The sequence below is a fragment of the Pristiophorus japonicus genome, chromosome 18, assembly GCF_044704955.1.
Source record: "Pristiophorus japonicus isolate sPriJap1 chromosome 18, sPriJap1.hap1, whole genome shotgun sequence".
NCBI lineage: Eukaryota > Metazoa > Chordata > Chondrichthyes > Pristiophoridae > Pristiophorus > Pristiophorus japonicus.
The window spans coordinates 91,943,817-91,965,835 of NC_091994.1; the positions used below are offsets into that span (position 1 = coordinate 91,943,817).

At 40.3% G+C, this 22,019-nt stretch overlaps 1 protein-coding gene across 2 annotated transcripts in view; it reads right to left on the bottom strand.

Annotated features, from left to right (window-relative positions):
• Positions 1 to 406: 406 nt before the first annotated feature.
• The window catches only part of iffo2b (intermediate filament family orphan 2b), a 45,105-nt gene continuing 23,492 nt past the window's right edge, over positions 407 to 22,019 (bottom strand). For both annotated transcript variants that reach the window (XM_070860345.1, XM_070860344.1), the window contains exons 4-9: positions 15,494 to 15,634; positions 12,396 to 12,550; positions 8,157 to 8,277; positions 7,071 to 7,160; positions 6,765 to 6,895; positions 407 to 4,688 (exon numbers count right to left, since the gene is read on the bottom strand). In XM_070860345.1, the coding sequence (XP_070716446.1) occupies positions 4,583 to 4,688; positions 6,765 to 6,895; positions 7,071 to 7,160; positions 8,157 to 8,277; positions 12,396 to 12,550; positions 15,494 to 15,634 (744 nt within the window). In that variant the 3' untranslated portion in view covers positions 407 to 4,582. The remainder of the gene's footprint in view (positions 4,689 to 6,764; positions 6,896 to 7,070; positions 7,161 to 8,156; positions 8,278 to 12,395; positions 12,551 to 15,493; positions 15,635 to 22,019) is intronic.

Consider the following 22,019-nt stretch of genomic DNA (forward strand, 5'->3'; position numbering starts at 1 on the left):
ATGATTGGCTGATAATAGAAAGCTGCAGTGTCTGCAAACGTGAGTAATCATCCACTTTATTGCGACCTTTTGCAGTTTAATTTCATACAGCTGTTAATTGAGAATAAATTCACAATTTTGCACCTTTAATATTCCTTTATAGGATCCTACGTGGCTGACAATTAGTAAAGCAAGCCCCATTCACACTGTCACAATCCACATTTGCAGAAAATGCTGGAATTATAAATAAAATGGATAATATAGTTAACGCATTAAAAAAAACCGTGTAAATGATTATTTATACATCGCCACATGGTGGCGGCAGCCGCTAAAATTAGAGCGCGTTATTTTGCCGTTTCAATCCTGTCTGCAGCCAATTGGAGCTCTTGTTCCTCTGTCGATACAAATATCCAAAGAGAAGTGAAACTGAAATGTTAGCATCCTTTAATAAGAAAACAGCATTGAGATCATTTTTGTTGCATCTAATCCTCTTCCACATTAACTCCTACAAACAAGCTCTGAACAGCCTTCGGAGAAAAGATCCGCAAAGCAGCCCATTTAATAACCACTACAAAGCCATCCTCGCCATGGGTACCAAGTTTAAACAGAGAAAATATAGGCAACCACTGGAAGCCAATTGTAGCCACCGAAGGAAATTACATCCCGAGTGGGAGGGGACACAATTTACAGAAGTCAAACCATTAAACATGCAACGTTCCCATTCTTCCATTAACTGCACAAATCACCACCACCAACTGGAGTGTATGGAGTTTATTTTCAGAGTTTTCTGAAACCAAGAGATTAGTGTAATCAGCATCCAAATCGGCTACCAAATCAACAATCTCTTTGGCCCTTCAAATAAGCTTTTCAACAGGTACATTTAATAACATAATTTCTATTACAATTCTGGGATTTAATGTCATGACAATTGCTTTGAATTACACTCATTTAAATAATAATCCTATTACAACTATTTACAATATTAAAGTAAACGCTTTCAAATTGGCAAACTGAACGCCACAGAAAAAAAGATAGAAAACAGTCCCATACAAGCCTCAGGAGAGGGAGGGACAGAGACAACATCGCAGCTTAGCATTCAGTAACTATGGTCATAGCATTTATTTGGTTCTTGACCAACAGTTTTACAGATCTTTGCTCTATTCACAGGTAGCTCATTAAATGGTCCATTCTTTAAAGAGGCAACTTCTGTACAATAATGACAAAATATGTTGATACTGGAAAGTTAAGCGTAACATTCTATCAAAAAGTTCAATTTAGAGTTTCACCAGAACCAACCAAAATAGATGAAGCTTTTGACCCTGGCTGTGTCTGCTAGCTGAAGGCTTTGACCCTGGACGTGTCTACAATAGATGGCTTTGACCCTGGCCTTGTCTGCTAGCTGAAAGCTTTGACCCTGGACTTGTCTACAACAGTTGGCTTTGACCATGGTCGATCAACACTAGATGGCTTTGACCCTGGCCATGTCTACAATAGATGGTTTTGAACTTGGCCGATCTACAATAGTTGGCTTTGACCCTGGTCATGTCTGCAATGGTTGTCTTTGATCCTGACCGATCTACAATAGATGGGATTGACCCTGTCCGATCTACAATAGTTGGCTTTGACCCTGGCCGGTCTACAATAGATGAAGGCTTTGGGAAAACGGTCATCCAAGTGGTTAGGTTGATTTTTTAAGGATTACAAAAAGTAAAAAATGCCACCAAGGTACAAGTGGAGGAAAACCAATTATTTCCAAATTATTCCATCTATATACTGAAATGGTTTCAAAACATTAAAAAAGGGTTATGGGTTAAAGTAACGTATTTACTTTCATTAAAGCTGCCCAATTTTTAAAATCTAAATTTTAAATAAAAAGATAGATTACTTGGATACACCAATATTTAGTTAGGGATTAAAGGAGGACATACTTTGCTCTCCTTGGTTACCAAGTGACACCCACTCTTGATGGAAGCATCAATACAACATTAATCCTTGAAGAATCAGGATACCACTCCATTTACTTACAGAAATACCACTGTAAAATCTGTAGTGAGAAACAGTTTTTCTCCAGGTCTCTTCAGTTATACTCCATTCAATTCAAGCATCAAATGTAAATACGGTTCCACAACAGAATGGATAAATTATAGATTTATTAATTCAGCTACCATTACACTTAATACAAGCTTGCTGGGCCTAATGACCATTTCATGTCCTTATAATTTGGAGGTTGCCAAGATGAAGCATGTAAATGTTACAAAATGTTTTTCCATTTTTTGCCCAGCATTGGCAACACCCCCAGGCCGGGTGCAGAACAAATTAGATGCAGAGTAAAGCTCTTTCTACTGTTCGAGCAATTCTCACTTTACTCTGCCTCAACAATGTGCCACAGCTCCCCCAACTGCACCAGACCTCCACCTGCTGCAGCAGTGCCACATTTCCATTTTTTTTACCACTAACTATTTATTATGGCCTGAGATTGTCAATCATGGCATTCGAAGCCAGATTGTACAGGTGACAGGACAATATTTTAAACTGACCATACCACTCAGTCCTACACTACTAATGTATATTGTTATTAAAATGTGGCTTTTGGAGAAAGAATGGAGCGCTTTTGCTATCTGAAAGATGGGACCATATCAAGCAACAATTGGCTTCAGGGATTGCTCTCCTGTTCAGATCACTTCCTCTTTAATTGTGTTAGTCAGCATACATAGTTTTAGACAGGAAAGTCTTTGAATATGTACAAAAATAGAATCTTCATTCCCAGAACTTCGCCCAATCACTGAAATCGTCTTCCTATCACCATATGCTGATAAAAGTCTTAAGCAACTTAACTGAGGCAGATGAGACATTCTCACAAAAACTAAGGCAAAAATGAATCAGAGACCCAGTTATCCAAGTTTCTGAAATAAACTTATCAAACACCAGCTCAAAATTAGCAGGGGTGAGGCCCGGCACCTGCTAACCTGATTTGCTAAAGATTGAGAAAATATATAAAAGTCAAATGGGATGGGGGGGCACTTAACTTAAAACATGGAAGAGTGAATTTGATTTGTTAAGGACAGCAGCTTTTTTGGCAACATTCCCAAGTTGGTGTTACTGATGACTACATCCTCTGCACCATGGTCAGATTCCAGCACTGGCAATGTGTAAGTCCCCTCATTTTAATACAAACACATCCCAGGTAGTGTGATACAGTCTCAAGCAACCAAGTGCTCACTTTACAAACTGAAATAATATGCATGCTAAATTGATAAAGGGAAAACGATGGCAGTGAACTAACATTCTTTTGTGTCAAGCATGATCACTCATGGATGGAATAAAACTGCCGTGAAAGGAACATCCGTTGCTTGTGAGACAGTCTTAAAGCTCAGGTATCTGTGGTGTTGCCTGATTCTAGATCTTTCGCATCCAAAGTCCTATCGCGGAAACAATATCCCATATGAAGTTGCTGCTGGTTAGTGGATAATTTATTAGAACACTTTTAAAAATGATTGTTATTCATAAATAACATTTCCTTTCAATCAGGACCTTGAGGTATTTTGTTTTGTTTAAAACTGAATTGCAGAAGGGTTCTAGGTATTGCAATGGATGTAAAATGCTAAATTTACAGAACAGAAGCACCAAAGTTATCAATTATTCATGATCACTGGATCATTCACTCCAGTCTGTTCCCATTCTGCACAACTTTAATGTAGATTCCATCAAGCTTCGTTTCAGGACCACAGACTGTAGCAATGAAACCAAACAGTTCAGGAAAAGGTAAAATCAAGGTGCTCCTGATTACACAATGGTTGTTCCGAATTTATTTTTTGTGGGAGTAAGGATTAAAAAATTGGATAAAATATCCAGTTTTCAATCTATAAATGTAATCCAATTCTTCAGACATGAAGAGCACTCTACATGGATTCTATAATAACTTATCCCCAAATACAGCACTGTGCTTGCTCACAGTCCTGGCAGTATTAAGATATTAAATACATCCCAGTGAAACAATGATTGCGTACAGGTCACAATAATCCATCGGTTTACAGAGAATAAAGAGGATGTTAGTAACTTTCAGTGCAGAACGTATAGACCATACCAAACAGTTCAAACTGTTTCAGTGATTGCTTATTTAGTGACAGCAGTTTAATCAGATTCAAATTGTTTACATTAAAGACCTGTAGAAACCCAGAATGGCCAATGCTGATCCCATCTATCAAATAACATGAACATACTTAGTAAATAAACCACTCCTTTAACCCATTCTATAATTATTTAACAGCTACCACATGCATTTCAAAAGATACTTAGCTACTCTTTCAGAAATGCTGTGGAGTTCGTCTCCCCCAGGGAGGTGAAGGCTCTTGATGTGTAAGGCAAGCCACTTGCATAGTAGTTAACATCATGGTGGGTTTCTGCACCAGTTGGAAGTCCTCAATGTTTTTCCAATTCTGTCTGATAGTACTGTTCTGTACAACCATACAAATGTACAGCACCAATGTTCAGGGCTTCACTATATGTACATGAACAAAGCCCTTTGCACCCTAGCAAAAATAGGGTTAAAAGGTAATTGCTGTAGGTACAGGCAGGTTGCGTCCATTTCACATGTATCCATTCATCAGCTCACAGAACCATCACCTTCCCCATCTCGCTCAAATTCATCAGTGATTTCGTCTGTGTTCCCTGAGTCACTGCTGGCTGCGGAACTGAATGACGGAGATTTTCTGTTCGGTGGGGGTGGGGGAAAAGAAAAGAAAGAAGAAATAATCTCAAATTATATGTTAAAAGTCAATTAGACATAAAATCAGGTACTAATAAGATCACAGAATCTTACAGCAAAGGAGGGGGACATTCGGCCCATCTTTGGAAGAGCTGTCCAATTAGCCCCACTCCCTTGCTCTTTTCCCATAGTGCCGCAAATGCTTCCCTTTCAAGTATTAATCCAATTCCCTTTTGAAAGTTATTGTTGAATCTGCTTCTGCCGCCCCCCCGCCCCCCACCTTTCAGGGAGTGCATTCCAGATCATAACAACTCACTGCGTAAAACAATTTCTCCTCATCTTCCATGTGGTTCCTTTGACTTAACATTAAACCTGTGACCACAAGCTACTGATCCTTCTGCCACTGGAAACAGATTCTCCCCATTTACTCTTATCAAAACCCCTTCAAAATTTTGAACACCTTTTGAATTTCCCTTTATCCTTCTATGCTCAAAGGGGAACAATCCTAGCTTCTCTAGTCTGTTCACTGATCCTTGGGAGTTCCTTTAATAATTTTGGAATAAATCATAAAAGTTGGTGCTTTGCTCCAATACACTTTGCCATGGAATGCAAAAAGCTGCAGGATTGTGCCACAGTTCCTTACACAGGTTCTTAATCCTTTTGTCAGGAAGAGATGCTGAATACAGGGTAGGTCGCTTGGGTAGCTTTCACCCATCTCCGAACATGCAGTCATACAACGGCACTGGCAAAGTCCTAAGTACCCACTCACCAGGGATTAATGTGCAGTATTTTGGGAAATTGGAGGGAAGAGAGCAGACAATATTTGAGAGAAAAATAAAAGTAACAAATAGATATCAAAACCAAGAAGAATATTAAGTCAGTAAATACTATATTCAGTCATAATCTTGCCAGCCCACCAATCCGGATGGCCACAATCAGATGATATGGAGAAGGAAAAATTCTTCGTATCATTTTGATAAGTTAGCTTGTACTAGTCTACATACCAATTATTGCACTTTAAAACAAATTAATTGGTTGCGAAGTGCTTTGCGACATGCCGAATTTGGATAATATGTTGTATAAATGCAAATTCTACCTAAACCCAGCTAATGTACAATTACATAATGAAATTATAACAAGTTGAAGAGCCCTCTGCAGGGAAATTTGCAGACTTCAATTAATGGGCCAGATCTTGCTGGAAAAATAACACATGGTGCACGCCGTTATTAATGCACAAATCCACAGCAAATTCAGTGGATTAAGAGATATGGTGAGCTGCGAGTTTCCAGAATTTGCTGGTCGATTTATGCCCCTCCGCCATTTGCATCCCACAAACGGCATCTCGCCCTCAAACTCCCAGTTATTTGAAGAACCTGCTGGGTTTGCACATTAATTGTCCATTAAACTTGCCATAGAAGGTCATTTAACAGTGCAAATACCTTTTTAACAATGTGGTAATTGTTAATGCAGCACCAATCAATCTCTCTGGCCCAAAATTTGCACAGTTTAAACTGGAGTCTCATTCCTTCAGGTGGTAAATTGTTTAAAGATTTAAAAAATGTCAAATTAAATTTTTTTCTCTCAACCCAATCTTTCTTTCCCTCTCTACTTGTATTTCTGTACATGATTGGACTCTAATTCACCCTATTTCCTCTTCCGTTGTTTCTCGGTTTCTTTCTCAATCCTTAAATCTCATTGGTGAAGGAGATAAACTGTTGGATCTGCCGTTCACTGAGGCCCCAGATGCCCCGCTGCCCTCAGCTCGCACTTCGCACTTCCAGCAAGTTATGGTGCAAAATCTTTGAGTTGAAGGGTGCAGAAAAAAGTCCCAACGGGGCATGCTGCTCCAACAAGACCCGACCCATTATTAGAAACTTGGGTGGACAATTTCTGCTGAAACAGTCACACCACTGACACCCACATTAAAAGATCATTTGATGTCAGGTCCAAAAAACAGCCAGATTAGACTGGTGTTGTTGGGGTCAGGATACTGCACACTAGTAAATGTGCAGCAACTTCCTGCTCTTACAAAAGGTTAGACCAATTTAAAAATTGTTAAGTTTATCATGGGTTCTCTTACCTGCCTCCTGACTGTTTAATGAGTCGACGACAGGTTTCCATCTGCACATCGAGGCCGCGTTTCATGCTGCACATTTCCATGTATTCATGGAGATGTCGGTTCATATCACTTTTGGCACTGGTCAATTCCAGCTAAAGCAAAAGAAAGATGCAGTGAGTGAAGTGTGATGGGAGTGAAAGAGGAGGCAACATGTGCATTGGGCGGGGAAATGGGCAGTAAGTGGCTGCAGAGCATGAGATTATGGTTAGTAAAATATTTAACATTTATTGATCAGGCAATGTCTAATGTACACTGAAAGAATCTCACCTCTATTTGGCCAATGGTTTCCTGATACTCCTTTTCTCTAGTTTTGAAGAGTGATTCAGTTTCTTTGATCACAGTTTCCAATGTTTCATCCTTTGAGTAAAACAATAATACATTTAAAACACCCTTCACCAGTATCTATAAATAATTAAAAGAAAAATCCCCTATAAGATCACAAATATACATACTCTTTACCCAAATATTCAAGATCAGACTAAATAAAGAAGTCACCCTTCATAAAGTTTGAGATTAGCATGAGCAATGAACAACTTCATTATTGAATCACTTCTGCAGAGAAAGCACTTCTTTCAAGCTGAAAAATATGATTGGGCGGATGTTGCTATTGATTCTGCATGTTCTCTGTACATAACTCAGATTTAGTGTTGAGACCCGAATCTAGGGCAGAAAACACCATTGAAGGTGGAATTAAATTAACCATAATTGGCAGCATTACATTACTCAGATATGGGAGTACAGGCAAGTACTTACTGCAATCTCCATACAATGCGCCATCCAGGTAGCCTGGAGGGTGACGGAAAAGAACAGAAGAGGGGTAAACAAGGCCAGATTATTCAGCCCACTTTCTAATTGTCACTAACAGAGCCTCCGGCAGATAGGAAGAAATTATCTGCTGAGAAATGGCAAATAGCGACATCGCATATGATGCAAGGATTCAAAATATTACATGACTTGCTCACAGGCGAATGGTACATTTGAATTTTTAAACATATTGCCCTGAAATATTTCAACTGGGGTTAAAGGGGTCACTTCAACATGTTAGGGCAAGGAGGGCAGTACTGGACTCCCTCTGCTTTCTATATTTTAGAGGGGCACAAACTACTTATTTACTTTTAAATCTCCAAAGGTTTCAAATGAGATCTCAAGCATGAGAAAATACTATCCTCTGTTCAATCAGAATCTCTGGGTCAGGTAATTCACTCTGGACAAAGGCTTCACTAATGAATAACACCCTAATGTAATGTGGAATTGTGGACATGTCAGATTTTTTAGACTATCCATAGCCTAACAAACACCACGACATACCCCCACTCAGTATAAATTGAATGATTCACTTGTGAATAGGGGTACCTCTGCTGCAGGTTCCACGATGGCGGTGTACTCAGAGAAATCTTCCCAAAGCAGTAGGGTCTCTTCATTTTCTTCCCAGCTCAAACTGTCACAGTCGTCCTCGAAGTCAAATGTTTCTCGCCTGGAGAGAAACATACAAAATATTAATTCTAGATGTGCTTACAGGTAAAGCAGGTTGTGTTCTGCGTGTTTTCTCTCTCCTAATATCATCAATGAATCAGCACGAGGAGGGAACAATATGCAAAGTAGAAGGCAACCTTTGGAATCTAGTGGGCATAATTCAGGGTTAACATGGGTAGAAAACAAAAAGGAAAATTTAAAAAAAAGCTAAATTTTAAACAAGCTGATTTTAAGGCTGAGAGAGAATGCATAACAATGGTAAAAAGGGAAGAGATACCAGAAAGAAAGATGTGGAATAGTTTTTAAGATGCAAAAGGAATTTATGCCTGGAAAATGTTAGGGATAGAATAAAAGAATAAGACCAGTTTGGCTTACTAACAAACTTGTGAAAGACATTAGGGAGAAAGGGAAGGCATCCTAAATCTTTAAATATTCAGGAAATATACAGGGAGAAGGAAGAAATATGGAGATACATATATATTCTGAGGAATGCCAGGAAACCAGTGAGCGCTGCAAAGAGGGATCAGGAGGGAAATATAGCTCGCAAGAAAGTCGAACCGTAAAGCATTCTTCAATTTCAGCAGTAAACAAAGGGTGCGGAGAAGGATGGGCCCACTAAAAATGACAATGGGGAAGTGGTTTCTGAAGATAAAATTGCTAAAGTATTTAACTGTTAGTTTTCAAGTGTGCTCACGAAAGAAATGGGGGGAGAAATGCCGGAATTGGAGATAACATAAGAACATAAGAATTAGGAACAGGAGGAGGCCATCTAGCCCCTCGAGCCTGCTCCGCCATTCAACAAGATCATGGCTGATCTGGCCGTGGACTCAGCTCCACTTACCCGCCTGCTCCCCATAACCCTTAATTCCCTTATTGGTTAAAAATCTATCTATCTATCTGTGACTTGAATACATTCAATGAGCTAGCCTCAACTGCTTCCTTGGGCAGAGAATTCCACAGATTCACAACCCTCTGGGAGAAGAAATTCCTTCTCAACTCGGTTTTAAATTGGCTCCCCCGTATTTTGAGGCTGTGCCCTAGTTCTAGTCTCCCCGACCAGTGGAAACAACCTCTCTGCCTCTATCTTGTCTATCCCTTTCATTATTTTAAATGTTTCTATAAGATCAGCCCTCATCCTTCTGAACTCCAACGAGTAAAGACCCAGTCTACTCAATCTATCATCATAAGGTAACCCCCTCATCTCCAGAATCAGCCTAGTGAATCGTCTCTGTACCCCCTCCAAAGCTAGTATATCCTTCCTTAAGTAAGGTGACCAAAACTGCTCGCAGTACTCCAGGTGCGGCCTCACCAATACCCTATACAGTTGCAGAAGGACCTCCCTGCTATTGTACTCCATCCCTCTCGCAATGAAGGCCAACATTCCATTCGCCTTCCTGATTACCTGTTGCACCTGCAAACTAACTTTTTGGGATTCATGCACAAGGACCCCCAGGTCCCTCTGCACCTCAGCATGTTGTAATTTCTCCCCATTCAAATATTCCCTTTTACTGTTTCCCCCCCCCCCACCCCCCCACCCCCCCCAAGGTGGATGACCTCACACTTTCCGACATTGTATTCCATCTGCCAAACCTTAGCCCATTCGCTTAACCTATCTAAATCTCTTTGCAGCCTCTCTGTGTCCTCTACAACTCGCTTTCCCACTAATCTTTGTGTGACATCTGCAAATTTTGTTACACTATACTCTGTCCCCTCTTCCAGGTCATCTATGTATATTGTAAACAGTTGTGGTCCCAGCACCGATCCCTGTGGCACACCACTAACTAAGATAGAGTTTAAACATTTAAAAATCACAAGGGGACATATTGGGCAGGTTGTTGAAACTCAAGGTAGATAAAGCTCCTGGCTCGGACAACTTTCAACTCAGGGTTTTGAAGGAATTGACATAGATGATTGAGAATCCTCTTTGCAGATATTTTTCAGGGACTCTGGCCAAATCCCAGAGGATTGGAAAAACAGCAAATGTGACTCCCATCTTTAAAGAGGTTAGGAATGTACCATCAATTTTTATAAAATATATCCATTCTTGGAATGTGGGCATCACTGGCACCTTTGCCATGGCTCAAATATTCTTTCTATAATGGAGATTCAAAACTACATTCAGTACTCTGCTTCAGCAGAAGACTTGGCCTGTTTCTGTGCTGTAAATTTCTATACAAAACTACCACAGATTCATCAAACCCCTGCTTATAAAACCCAGGATTCCATTTGCCCTCTTTAAAAGGAATGATTGAAGGTGGGAAAAGCCACGAAGTCTGCATTTGTACAACCTTTGATCACTACTCATCAGAGAACTTTGACACATTATAGGCAGCGTAAAAGTAAATACCATTAGGAAACAGGATTTATTGTGGTTGGCTTCTTCCTTTTCCTGTAAATTGGCACGAACACATCTGTAGTGCCAGATGTGAAAAGCTATTTTTACATCCATTGTACACGTTTAGTTTAAAATCCTATATTGCTAACTTGAGACTGTCCAGCCAAGCTCAGAAGCAAACCATGTGGGGGAATGAGAACAAAGTTCATATGCTCTCACTATGTACTGCATTCGATCTTCAAACAAAAGTTTAGAAAAACATCTCACCGCATTAGTGATTTACATACAAATTACTGTGAAGTAACGCATGTAACTTTTTTGCCAGCAGGATGTGTGACATGTGCAGCAACCCATCACTACACTTACAAGTCTCCAAACCAAGTTACTGAAAAATCCACACAAGGCTGTTTTTTTGTCTGATATTGAATGTGTATTTTCCTCGTAGGGACATATCTCATTTATCGAAGTCCAGACAGCTTAGTCATCTGGACCCCTAAAATGTGCAAAGGGCTACTGTGGAGAGTTTAACTGACTAAAATAATGCAGCCTACCAGTACAGCCAACCAGTATGGTTCCTGCTACTTGTTCATCTAGGACCACCCTACTCATTAGGGTACTGGCACAAAGGGTTATTGAAGCCTATCGTATTATCTGAAGCCACAATGGAGGAATTTCAGCTCGAAATGCCAGATCCCATTAATGATCCAGGCTTGCAAGTAAATCAACAATGTGTTCTGTGGACTGGTCTGATTTTGGTGCAGCATTTCAAAGTCTGGCAGTGCATTGACTCAATTCTAATCTTCCATCGCTAAGCATGACATCTTGCAACCATCTGAACTTCCAAAAGACTTTCTCCCCCTCGAGGAAGATAGTCACTCATCATTAGCACACTGACCAGTGTGAATCTGAACCCTCACTTGGCAGACGGCACTCACCAGGAACTCATGAGCAGGACGGTGAGCTGCACAACGCACCGCAAGATGATAGTTTGGACAGTTACTGGTGCACAGCAAGATCCCACAAACAGAAATGAGATGGGTTTTGGTGGTAGGTGGTCTGGACACTATAATTCTCTACTGTTCCATGAAATCTTTACTGACCACCCAAACAGCCTTGGATTAAAGCCTTTCTGAAGGAGGCCACCTCTGACAGCAAGTACTACAATGAAAGGTCAGCCTAGTGTTTATGCTCAAGTCCTGGAATGAGCTTGAACTCACAGCCTTCGGATTCAGAGGAGTGCGCTAACTATACATATTTTTTCTTTCTATAACTGTCCACTAAACAATGCCCACAACACAATTTGTTTCTTCCTTCCCTCATTTGAACATGTGCATCACCAGTTTATGTGTTTCCCCTCAAGACTGGAATTAATTTACTGAGTAGGAAATGGCAGATATCAATAATCTTCCTACCTCTAAATGCAGAGCACATAGAAGCACTCTCAGACCTCCATGCTGCAGCACTAGTCACATTTAGGAAACACCCTCTAAAAGCACAGCACAATGATGCATTCTTGCATTGAGAGACTAACCATTATCCTCCTTTCTCCTCCAGTGCATCCTCCTACACAGCCTGCAACATCCAAAATTAAAAATCTCAAATGGAACTAAACTAATTGAACTTGCATTATATAGCTTTAAAGTAACCACAAATGATGCTCTTCCTCCCCAGTTTCCCCAAGTTAATGACATATTAGCAAGAAAGCTACTTTGTTATTAATTACAGAAGGCAAGCTGTAATTGTATGCAAAATGCATTAACTGACCAGAGGAGCCTTTTACTTACAGTTGATTGAGCATTCGCTTCATTTCATCAGTTATATTGAGGGATGTGCTGACATCATCATCAGAGTGCCGTGTGGTATCCCCATCAGTTTCCGAGCTCTCGTCATCACATGCTGGCTTTTTCTCTTTCTCTTTCTTTTTGCTGACAGTTGTCACCTTAATAAGTTAAAAGAGCAGGAGACCGTTAAGGAGCAGCACCTCAGAAGATAGCAATCTCTGGATTACTCCCAGTGTCATGTGCTAGTGAGTATAGGAGCAGTAAAATAAGGCAGGTTAACATATGGCTGAAGAAATAGCATACGAGGGAAGGCTTCAGATTCCTGGGGCGGTGGGACCTGTACAAGATGGTTTGCACCTCAACAGGGCTGGGACTAATGTCCTCTGGGGGGAGTTGACTAGTGCTGTGGAGGAGTTTTACCCAATTTCATAAAAGTTATTGAAAAATGGATAGAAACATAGAAATTTAAAGCGCAGGAGGCCATTTTGGCCCATGGTGTCCGCGCCGGTCGACAAAGAACCGCACGGCTCCTCGTCAGCAGCCCCAAAGGTTACATACAAACCCATGAACAATAATGGAAAGGCAAAGGAGCACCCAGCCCGCCCCACACAACTGCAATACCCTCCCCATTCTAAAATCATCTACACTCCACCCCAACCGGAGCCATGTGATCGCCTGGGAGAGGCAAAAACCAGATTAAAACCCAGGCCAATTTAGGGAGAAAAAATCTGGGAAAATTCCTCTCTGACCCATCCAGGCGATCAAAACTAGCTCAGGAGATCACCCTGGCCATATTCTATTCCCTGCAGTACTTACCATTATATCTGCGCCGACCAACAAAAGGTCGTCTAATCTAATCCCAATTACCAGCTCTAGGTCTGTAACCCTGCAGGTTACAGCCCATCCAACCATCTCAAAAGTGGTGAGGGTTTCTGTGTCCACCACAATTCCAGGCAGCAAGTTCCAGATCCCCACAATCCTCTGTGTAAAGAAGCCCCCCCTCTAAACCTTCCACCAACCACCTTAAAACTATGCCCCCTCGTAATAGACCCCTCCACCAATGGAAATAGACCCTTACTATCCACTAAGTCCAGGCCCCTCAATATTTTGTACACTTTGATGAGGTCTCATCTCAACCTCCTCTGTTCCAATGAGAACAAACCCAGCCTATCCAATCTGTCCTCATAACTAAGATTCTCCATTCCAGGCAGCATCCTAGTAACTCTCCTCTGCACCCTCTCTTGTGTAATCACGTCCTTCCTATAATACGGCGACCAGAACTGCATGCAGTACTCCAGCTGTGGTCTAACCAAAAGTATTATACAATTTAAGCATAACCTCCCTGACCTTATATTCTATGCCTCAGCCAATAAAGGCAAGCATTCCATATGTCTTCTTAACCACCTTATCCACCTGGCCTGCTACTTTCACGGATCTGTGGACAAGCATTCCAAGGTCCCTTTGTTCATCTACACTATTAAGTAGCCTACCGCTTAATGTGTATACCCTTTCCTTATTAGCCCTCCCAAATTGCATCACCTCACATTTCTCTGAATTAAATTCCATTTGCCACTGCTGACCAGTAGATCGATATCCTCCTGCAGCCCGTATCTTTCCTCTTTATCATCAACTACACAGCCAATTTTAGTGTTGTCTGCGAACTTCTTAATCATACTCCCTATATTCTAATCTAAATCGTTGATATAGACTACAAAAAGCAAGGGACCCAGTACTGAGCCCTGCGGAACCCCACTGGAAACATCCTTCCAGTCACAAAAACATCCACCAATCATTACCCTTTGCTTCCTACCTCCAAGCCAATTTTGGATCCAACTTGCCACTTTGCCCTGGATCCCATGGGCTTTAACATTCATGACCAGTCCTACCATGCGGGACCTTATCAAAAGCCTTGCTAAAGTCCATATATACTACATCATATGCACTACCCTCATCGACCCTCTTGGTTACCTCCTCAAAAAATTCAATCAAGCTAGTCAAACACGATCTTCCCTTAACAAATCTGTGCTGACTGTCCCTAATTAATCCTTGCCTATCCAAATGCAGATTTATCCTGCCTTTCAGGATTTTTTCCAATAATTTTCCCACCACCGACATTAGGCTGACAGGCCTGTAATTACTCGGCATATCCCCTTTTTCTTTCTTAAACAAGGTTACTACATTAGCAGTCCTCCAATCCTCCTGCACCATGCCTATATCCAAAGAGGACTGGAAAATAATGGCCTCTGCTATTTCCTCTTTTACTTCGCTCAACAACCTGGGATGCATTTCATTCGGGCCTGGGGACTTATCTACTTTCAAAGCTGCTAACCCCCTTAATACTTTCTCTCACTATATTTATTTCATCCAGAATATCACACTCCTCGTCTATAGCAGTATCTGCATTACCTCTTTCCTTTGTGAAAACAGATGCAAAGTATTTGTTAAGAACCCTACCAACATCTTCCGCCTCCTCACAAAGATTACCCTCATGGTCTCTAATAGGCCCTTAGTTACCCTTTTAATCTTAATATATTTATGGATAAATACATTTTTTAAAGGGTACAAGGAAAGGGCAGGTGAATGGAACTATGGGATAGCTCTTAATGCAATGGCTCAAATGGCTTTATAATTCTATGGCTAATGCAGCTGGGAAGCTCTAAACCTGACAAACAACATTCGAGGTAATTAAATCAGATTTTGTTTAATATTTCAAAAATTATTTGCCAACAAATTGGATTCATTCTATTTTTCATTTAAATATATCTGACAAAGACATTTCTACTGATTAACTTGCCAATTAATTCTCAGAAATTCTATGATACAGTTGAACTCCAAACAGAATTTAAATTTACAAAGGCAAAATTTGTACAACAGGTGACCAAGCTTCAGCCAACAATCGCTCTGTAGATCATTTCCCGCAAGAAATGATTCCTGTGCAGACTGTCCAGATGAAATTGGGAACTCAACCGGTGGAGAGCGAATCATTATACTGCATCTTAAATCACTCCAGGGCACAGACTATGTTAATTTACTGGTCATCAATATTAAAAGCTTTTAGCCCCATGCTTATTAACTGAATCCCAACTGCTGTTTCCTTTTACCTGGAACATTTTGCTCATGTCCTCAGAGTTTCGTTGCTGTGCCACATCACAGAGTTTGGCAGTGATGTCGATCCTCCGGCAGATATCCATATCCACCTTCATAGCCTTCTCTTGAATCTTGGTGTCCAAATCAGACATTTGCTGAAATGGCACAGAAGGTAATGTTATCATCAGTTTCATGAACTATGCTGTTAGATCAGGTGATGGAAATTAAACTCTCACAAATTTGATTAATTGCTACAGTCAAAGTCAATTCAAACCATGCCTATATAAGACAACCTCAAACTGTAAAAAAAACATTTTGCTCATTTCACTGGGGTATAGCAATTACATGGCAACTGCCCTGGCAGCTTTGTTTCTGCTGTTCGCAGCATGCACTTTTAATGTTAAAATATAAATATGGCTTCATAACATCCCAACAATTTTGTCAGAGCATGGACCACACACCAACAACTGCCCCTCTAAAGCTAAACAGTCAACAACTTGCATTCATATAGCGCCTTAATGTAGCAAAACATCCCATGGCACGTAATACAATCAATTCCATTAGAATTTTATGAAACAGATGTTCCAGTATTAGTTGCAGGCAGATTTGATGATTACACAAACAGATGATCATAACATGTAAATACATGGAAGGAATGTAGTACGTACAACTAATCTTAATTATTCATCTCCCATTATTTCCATTCTCACTTCTTAGAACTTTCATAGGATTTGGGAGAACAGCATAATGTTGTACAAAGCAGGTCGTTCTGCTTAGCTTCAGTTGTCAGTGGAGTGCACAATAGTGTACACAAACTAGCACAAGTGAAACAATAGTACTAAAGGGCTGTTAAACAGAAATGTGTGCTACATTGCCTGCAAGATTAAGAGACGAGCTGCTATTCGAGTCCCAGTGTTGTGGTCTCAACACGTCAAACATTGGGCATGTTTAAAGTATACATCAACTGCCAACTTCAGTTGCCAACTTCTTCTCAGATATTGGGACTCAGACGGTAGCACACATGGTTTAATCTCACAGGACAAGTAGTGATCATATAGTACCCATAAAAAAAGATTGATGAGCAGCTCTTCAACTACAGCCCATTCATAATATTAAATAAAGCTATTCTTTTACCAGTCCTTGTGCTAATCTGCTAGTGTGAAACAATCGTTATGGGATATGGAGATGCAGTAAGAGCAGGACACAGGTGAGCAGATGCACTTCTCAGTCAGTTGTAGGAATCAAAATGGGTAAAGGCAGTGTCCAAATTCCACAATATTTTTGAGCAGACAAAAGATTTGGAGATAAAATGCACAAAGAATTGTGAGATCGAAGCCCAGTGGCAGCATTTAAGAGATTGGAGAAAGTGCCTGAAATCAGGAAGAGAAGTGCATCGATCAGCTGTTCTGTTCCTTTTCAAATCTTTTGCTAGCTCAATAGAAATTACAACATAGGAGACGGTATAGTTATTTTTCAAATATTTTTCCAATTCTGTTTAGTTATTCCAACTCACTGTCAGCATCTTCTGTAAAAGTGAAACACTTAAGAATCACTGCCACACTGTACAAGATGACCAAGTGGTATGGCCCCTTCTTTGGCTATCCAATTATTTATATCATTTTATAAAGTCCTTGTTATTTCCCTTTATGTTGACCAACAATTTTATTTCATAATTCCCAGTCTTCCTAATCACCCTTTGGGGTTCCCTTCTATGCTTTTTCTATTTGTTTTTTTAAATCTAATTGAATGGCAGAATAGGCTAGAGAGGCTGAATGGCCTCCGCCTGTTCATGTAATTAAACTCTCCAATCTGTTCTAAGATGCTGTACGTGGACAGGTTAGTGGCAAATACAGTGTCATGTGGAGAAGTGTGAAGTAGTGCATGGTTGAGTATTTTATTATAGAAAGGACATTAAATCCAGAGAAAGCTTACAGCATAAATTCACCATGTGATTCCAGGGATGGAAAACTATAGTTATGAGCAGAGAATTGAGACACTGAATTTCCACCAGTGTAAAGAAGCTTTAGGAGATTTAATGGGGGCTTTTAAAATTATGACAGATTAGTAAAAGACCAGTTCCATAGGTTGGGGAGTCAATGATAAGGAGTCATCAATCCATTTACTTCTGCACAAGGCAGGAAATGCCAACGGTCTGGACCCGATTCACTTATTTGTTGAGGAAGAAAAAACTTTAGAAAATCTAAATTTTCTGGAGACCTTTTTAAAGTAATACACTGGTATTTATGGCACTAGACCACAGTTTACAGCACCCACCTTTCTCAGTGAATTAGATTTACCTAGCTCACTTGTAATTCTTTTGTTACAATCCTGTACTGCAGCAATGCAGCACAAACAGGATTGGGTTGACCGGTCACGGAGACTTCAAATATTTACAATTTTACATCCATCCTGTTCACAGTCAGTTATTCTGATATAGCAACATCTCTGGTACACTCCTTAGCCACACACACAGGATTAAATATAATATACACCACAGAAACAGGCCATTTGGCCCAACTAGTCCATGCTCTACATGCGTTTATGCTCCACTCGAGCCTCCTCCCGTCATTCCTCATCTAAACTTATCCGCATAACCCTCTATTCCCTTCTCCCTCATATGCTTATCTAGCCTTCCCTTAAATGCATCTATACTATTCGCCTCAACATTGTCACCAATCTCTGGCTAAAGAAGTTTCTTCTAAATTCCCTATTTGATTTCTTGGTGACGATCTTATATTGATGGCCTCTAGTTTTGCTCTTCCCCACAAGTGGAAATACTCTACCTCTATCAAAACCTTTCATAATTTTAAAGATCTCAATTAGGTCACATTCACTTCCACAGAAAGTTGGTGTCAGTGTTTGGTTAATTTGCAGGTTCCAAAACGAGAAAAAGTCGGTATCAGCTTGTCACTCGGCTCCTTGACCACTATTTTTTTTTTAATAAAGTGGACTCACATGCAACAGCTACACGAGGAACTTGTTGTGCGATGACAGAGTCAGTGGTCCAATAGAGTTCTTATTGTGTTTGACATGCCCGAGTTATGGAATTCATCATGTGAGGAATTACAAACCCAGAAAAATACATCCTACTTCCCTGACAAGCACACTGTCACACTGCCTTACCACCTACCCTTGATTCTAAAGTCAAAATATTTGATTTACAAAGTAATCAACACTGTATGTTTATATTGTAATGTGCATCCCTATGTACAAAGGGATTAATGCACTCAAATCCTCCAATCTCAACCTTCAAACTGCAAACATTCACCACCTGGCTGTGCAGAACGAAAAGTTCCAAATGTACAAACTACCATGCTTTAAGGAATGATATACTTAGTGGATAGTAAAGGTTGAAGCGGCTATATTTACAGTAGGAAGGCATGTACACTGGCTAAATAAGGGCAGTTGCACCCAGCGAGATCCCCATTGAAATTTCTGATTTCAGTCCTTGTCTAGTTAGAACAATGACTGCAGCAAACATCTATACGACACTACGATTCAGCTGCTTCATATTTGATAAGTGATGTCCTTAGAGAAATCATGGTTTCACTGCTCCATCATACATAAGTAGATTAAACATTTAACCACTGCCCAATCTAGTCCTTTGAATATGCAGCACTTCTAAAACCAGAGTGTCTGCAGATTGCACATTGCTATTAATAAAATGCCCACTCATAACCTGCTGTCTAGTCATCTGTTCTTTCCCTGAATTCTCAGATAAACAAATCATGAGCGTTTACCAGTCATTATGACCAAAAGGTCTCTTGGGTCCATGTTCAGCACCAGTAAATACACTACAAAGAACCAAATTCATTCCCACCCTTACTATTTGTTGCAACAACTTTTTCAGTGGGTGGAGGATGGAGAGTAAAGGGTGGAAAGATTTTGACAAATGGTCAAGATCATTGGCCTCCAGTTCTGCATGAATTACTGTCGAAAACAAATCCACTTAAACACTACAATAGCATTTCTACCCATAAACTAATACAACTTTTAAGATCATAATGATGAATGAATCCTTCATTCAAACATTTCTCAAACATAATGAGCCAAATGGAGTCCTTCTGTGCAGTAAACTTCTATTTATGTTTGATCAATCAGGAAACAAAAAAATCTTTTTGATGAAAAGCTTTTTCAGTAATCAGAGTTACAAGTGGCTCATTATTTAAGAAACTGCATCTTCAACTGGTGTATATCAAATTGCATTCAAGTGAAAACCCTGTTTGAAAAGTGGAAACCTTTCAGCAAAATCACATGGTCACATTCCAATAGCAATTCGCCCAAATATGGTATCAGAATAAATATGTCCCAGCTGCAGTTAAGTCTTGCACACCCACACTGCTAGGTCTGTAGTTAGAACAGTCATAGTAGATAACCATCTGGAGTCTGGAAGTCAAAGCACACTAATGAGAAATCCAGATAACAAAAACAAAATTTTAGCTGAAGTTTTATTTTTGACGTGATATCATCCTGGCTCATTAGGTATGCCACGTCTCACCAATTAGTGTGAATTTTTAATAAATTAACCTGTTAATGCTTTATTTTATACATATTGGGTTTTGTTATACATACACTTTACCTGAGCAAATCCCACCTAGTTACTATCAAGAATATCCTGTCAAACACAATACTTAAAAAGACCCTGTGCTGAACTTTCCTGTTACTATATCGGTTCAGAATGTGATTAGCTCACGCAATCTTTAGCTGGGTCCCAGCTCCAGACCATCTCTCAGCAATGTTTACATTTTCAACTTCAATATGCCCCATCAATGCTTCTGCATTATTAGGACTGAGTGGCGAGGCTATCCATGAGGATTTCAAACCCAAATTTGTATTTCCCACAAGCAAAATGATCATGTTACACCCTCCTGGGAACCACATGATGGGTATTATTTATTTCCCAGCGAGACCACCACAATAGCCTCAAGTTTCAATGTAATTTCAGCCCCCGCTAATGCAGTTTATGTTCAGCCCACGTTACTGTATATTTTATTGAAACTAAAAAATACACAATAAAGAGCAACAGGTGTCTGCGTTCAGATGAGTCACATTGCAGTCTTAGCACATGACACCAACTGAACTTACAGCCATTTGAAAGGCAGAAACCTCCCCATCGGGAGGGGGACAAAAAACAGAGGGCGCGTCACCCGATCACTCATGCACCAGTTAGTAATCTGTTCAACAGCGGCAAGAGCACATCATCTGGCTCCTCATGCAAGAAAAGGTGTGGCAAAGGGAGGTTTAAAGAGGATCAAAAAAATAAATGATAATTCTCAAACATTCAGAAACTGTTAATCACAATTAAAAGTGCGTTAGCAGGACAGGTGGATGCTGAAAATCAGTACACTCCAGCTAGATAGTTAATGACAACAACTTGCATTTAGCATACAAACATCTCCAGGCACTCCACAAAATAGAAATAAATAACAGACACTGAGCCTGGAAGATTAGGAGTGATGATGAAAGTTTAGTTGAAAATATGGGTTTTAAGAAAGCAGAGGAGAGGGTTGGGGGAAGAGTATTCCGGAGTGCAGAGATAAGACAGTGAAAGGCTTCATCACCAGTGCTTAAGCTAAGGGAGGGGAATATACAAAATATCTGAGCTAGTAACCTGGAGCTTGTGGGAGGGGGCATAGGCTGGAGAAAACTGTAGAGATCTGAGGATGAGGATTTTTAATTTGTGTTCGGGGACAGGAAGGCAAAGTAGATCAGTGACGACAGTTGTAATGGATAAGGTGATAGGAACAGGAGGAGGCCTTTGTGCCCCTCGAGCCTGTTCCGCCATTCAATGAGGTCATGTCTGATCTGCAACCTAACTCCATATATAGACCTTTGGCCCATATCTCTCAATACCTTTGGTTAACAAAAAGCTATCAATCTCCGATTTAAATTTAACAATTGATCTAGCATCATCAATTGCCATTTGCGGGAGAGTGTTCCAAACTTCTACCACCCTTTGTATGTAGGGTTGTTTCCTAATTTCACTCCTGAATGATCTGGCTCTAATTTTTAGACTCTGTGCCCTAGTCCTAGAATCCCCAACCAGCGGGAATAGATTCTCCCCATCTACCCTCTCTGTTCCCCTTAATAACCTGAAAACTTCGATCTGATCACCCCTTAACCGCCTAAATTCTAGGCAATACAATCCTAATTTGTATAATCTCTCCTTGTAACTTAACCTTTGAAGTCCAGGTATCATTCTGGTAAACCTACATTGCACAACCTCCAAGGCCAAGATATCATTCCTAAGGTGTGGTGCCCAGAACTGCTCACAGTGCTCCAGGTGTGGTCTAACCAGGGTTTTGTATAGCTGCAGCATAACTTCTACCCCCTTGTATTCTAGTCCACTAGATATAAAGGCCAGCATTCCATTAGGCTTTTTGCTTATTTTTTGTACCTGTTCATATCATAATGATCTATGTAACCGGACCCCCAGGATGAGGAGAATAACTTAATTTTTTTTTTTTAAAAACAAGAGTTGTTGTGATCTGGAATGCACTGCCCGAAAGGGTGGTGGAAAGCACATTCACTCATAACTTA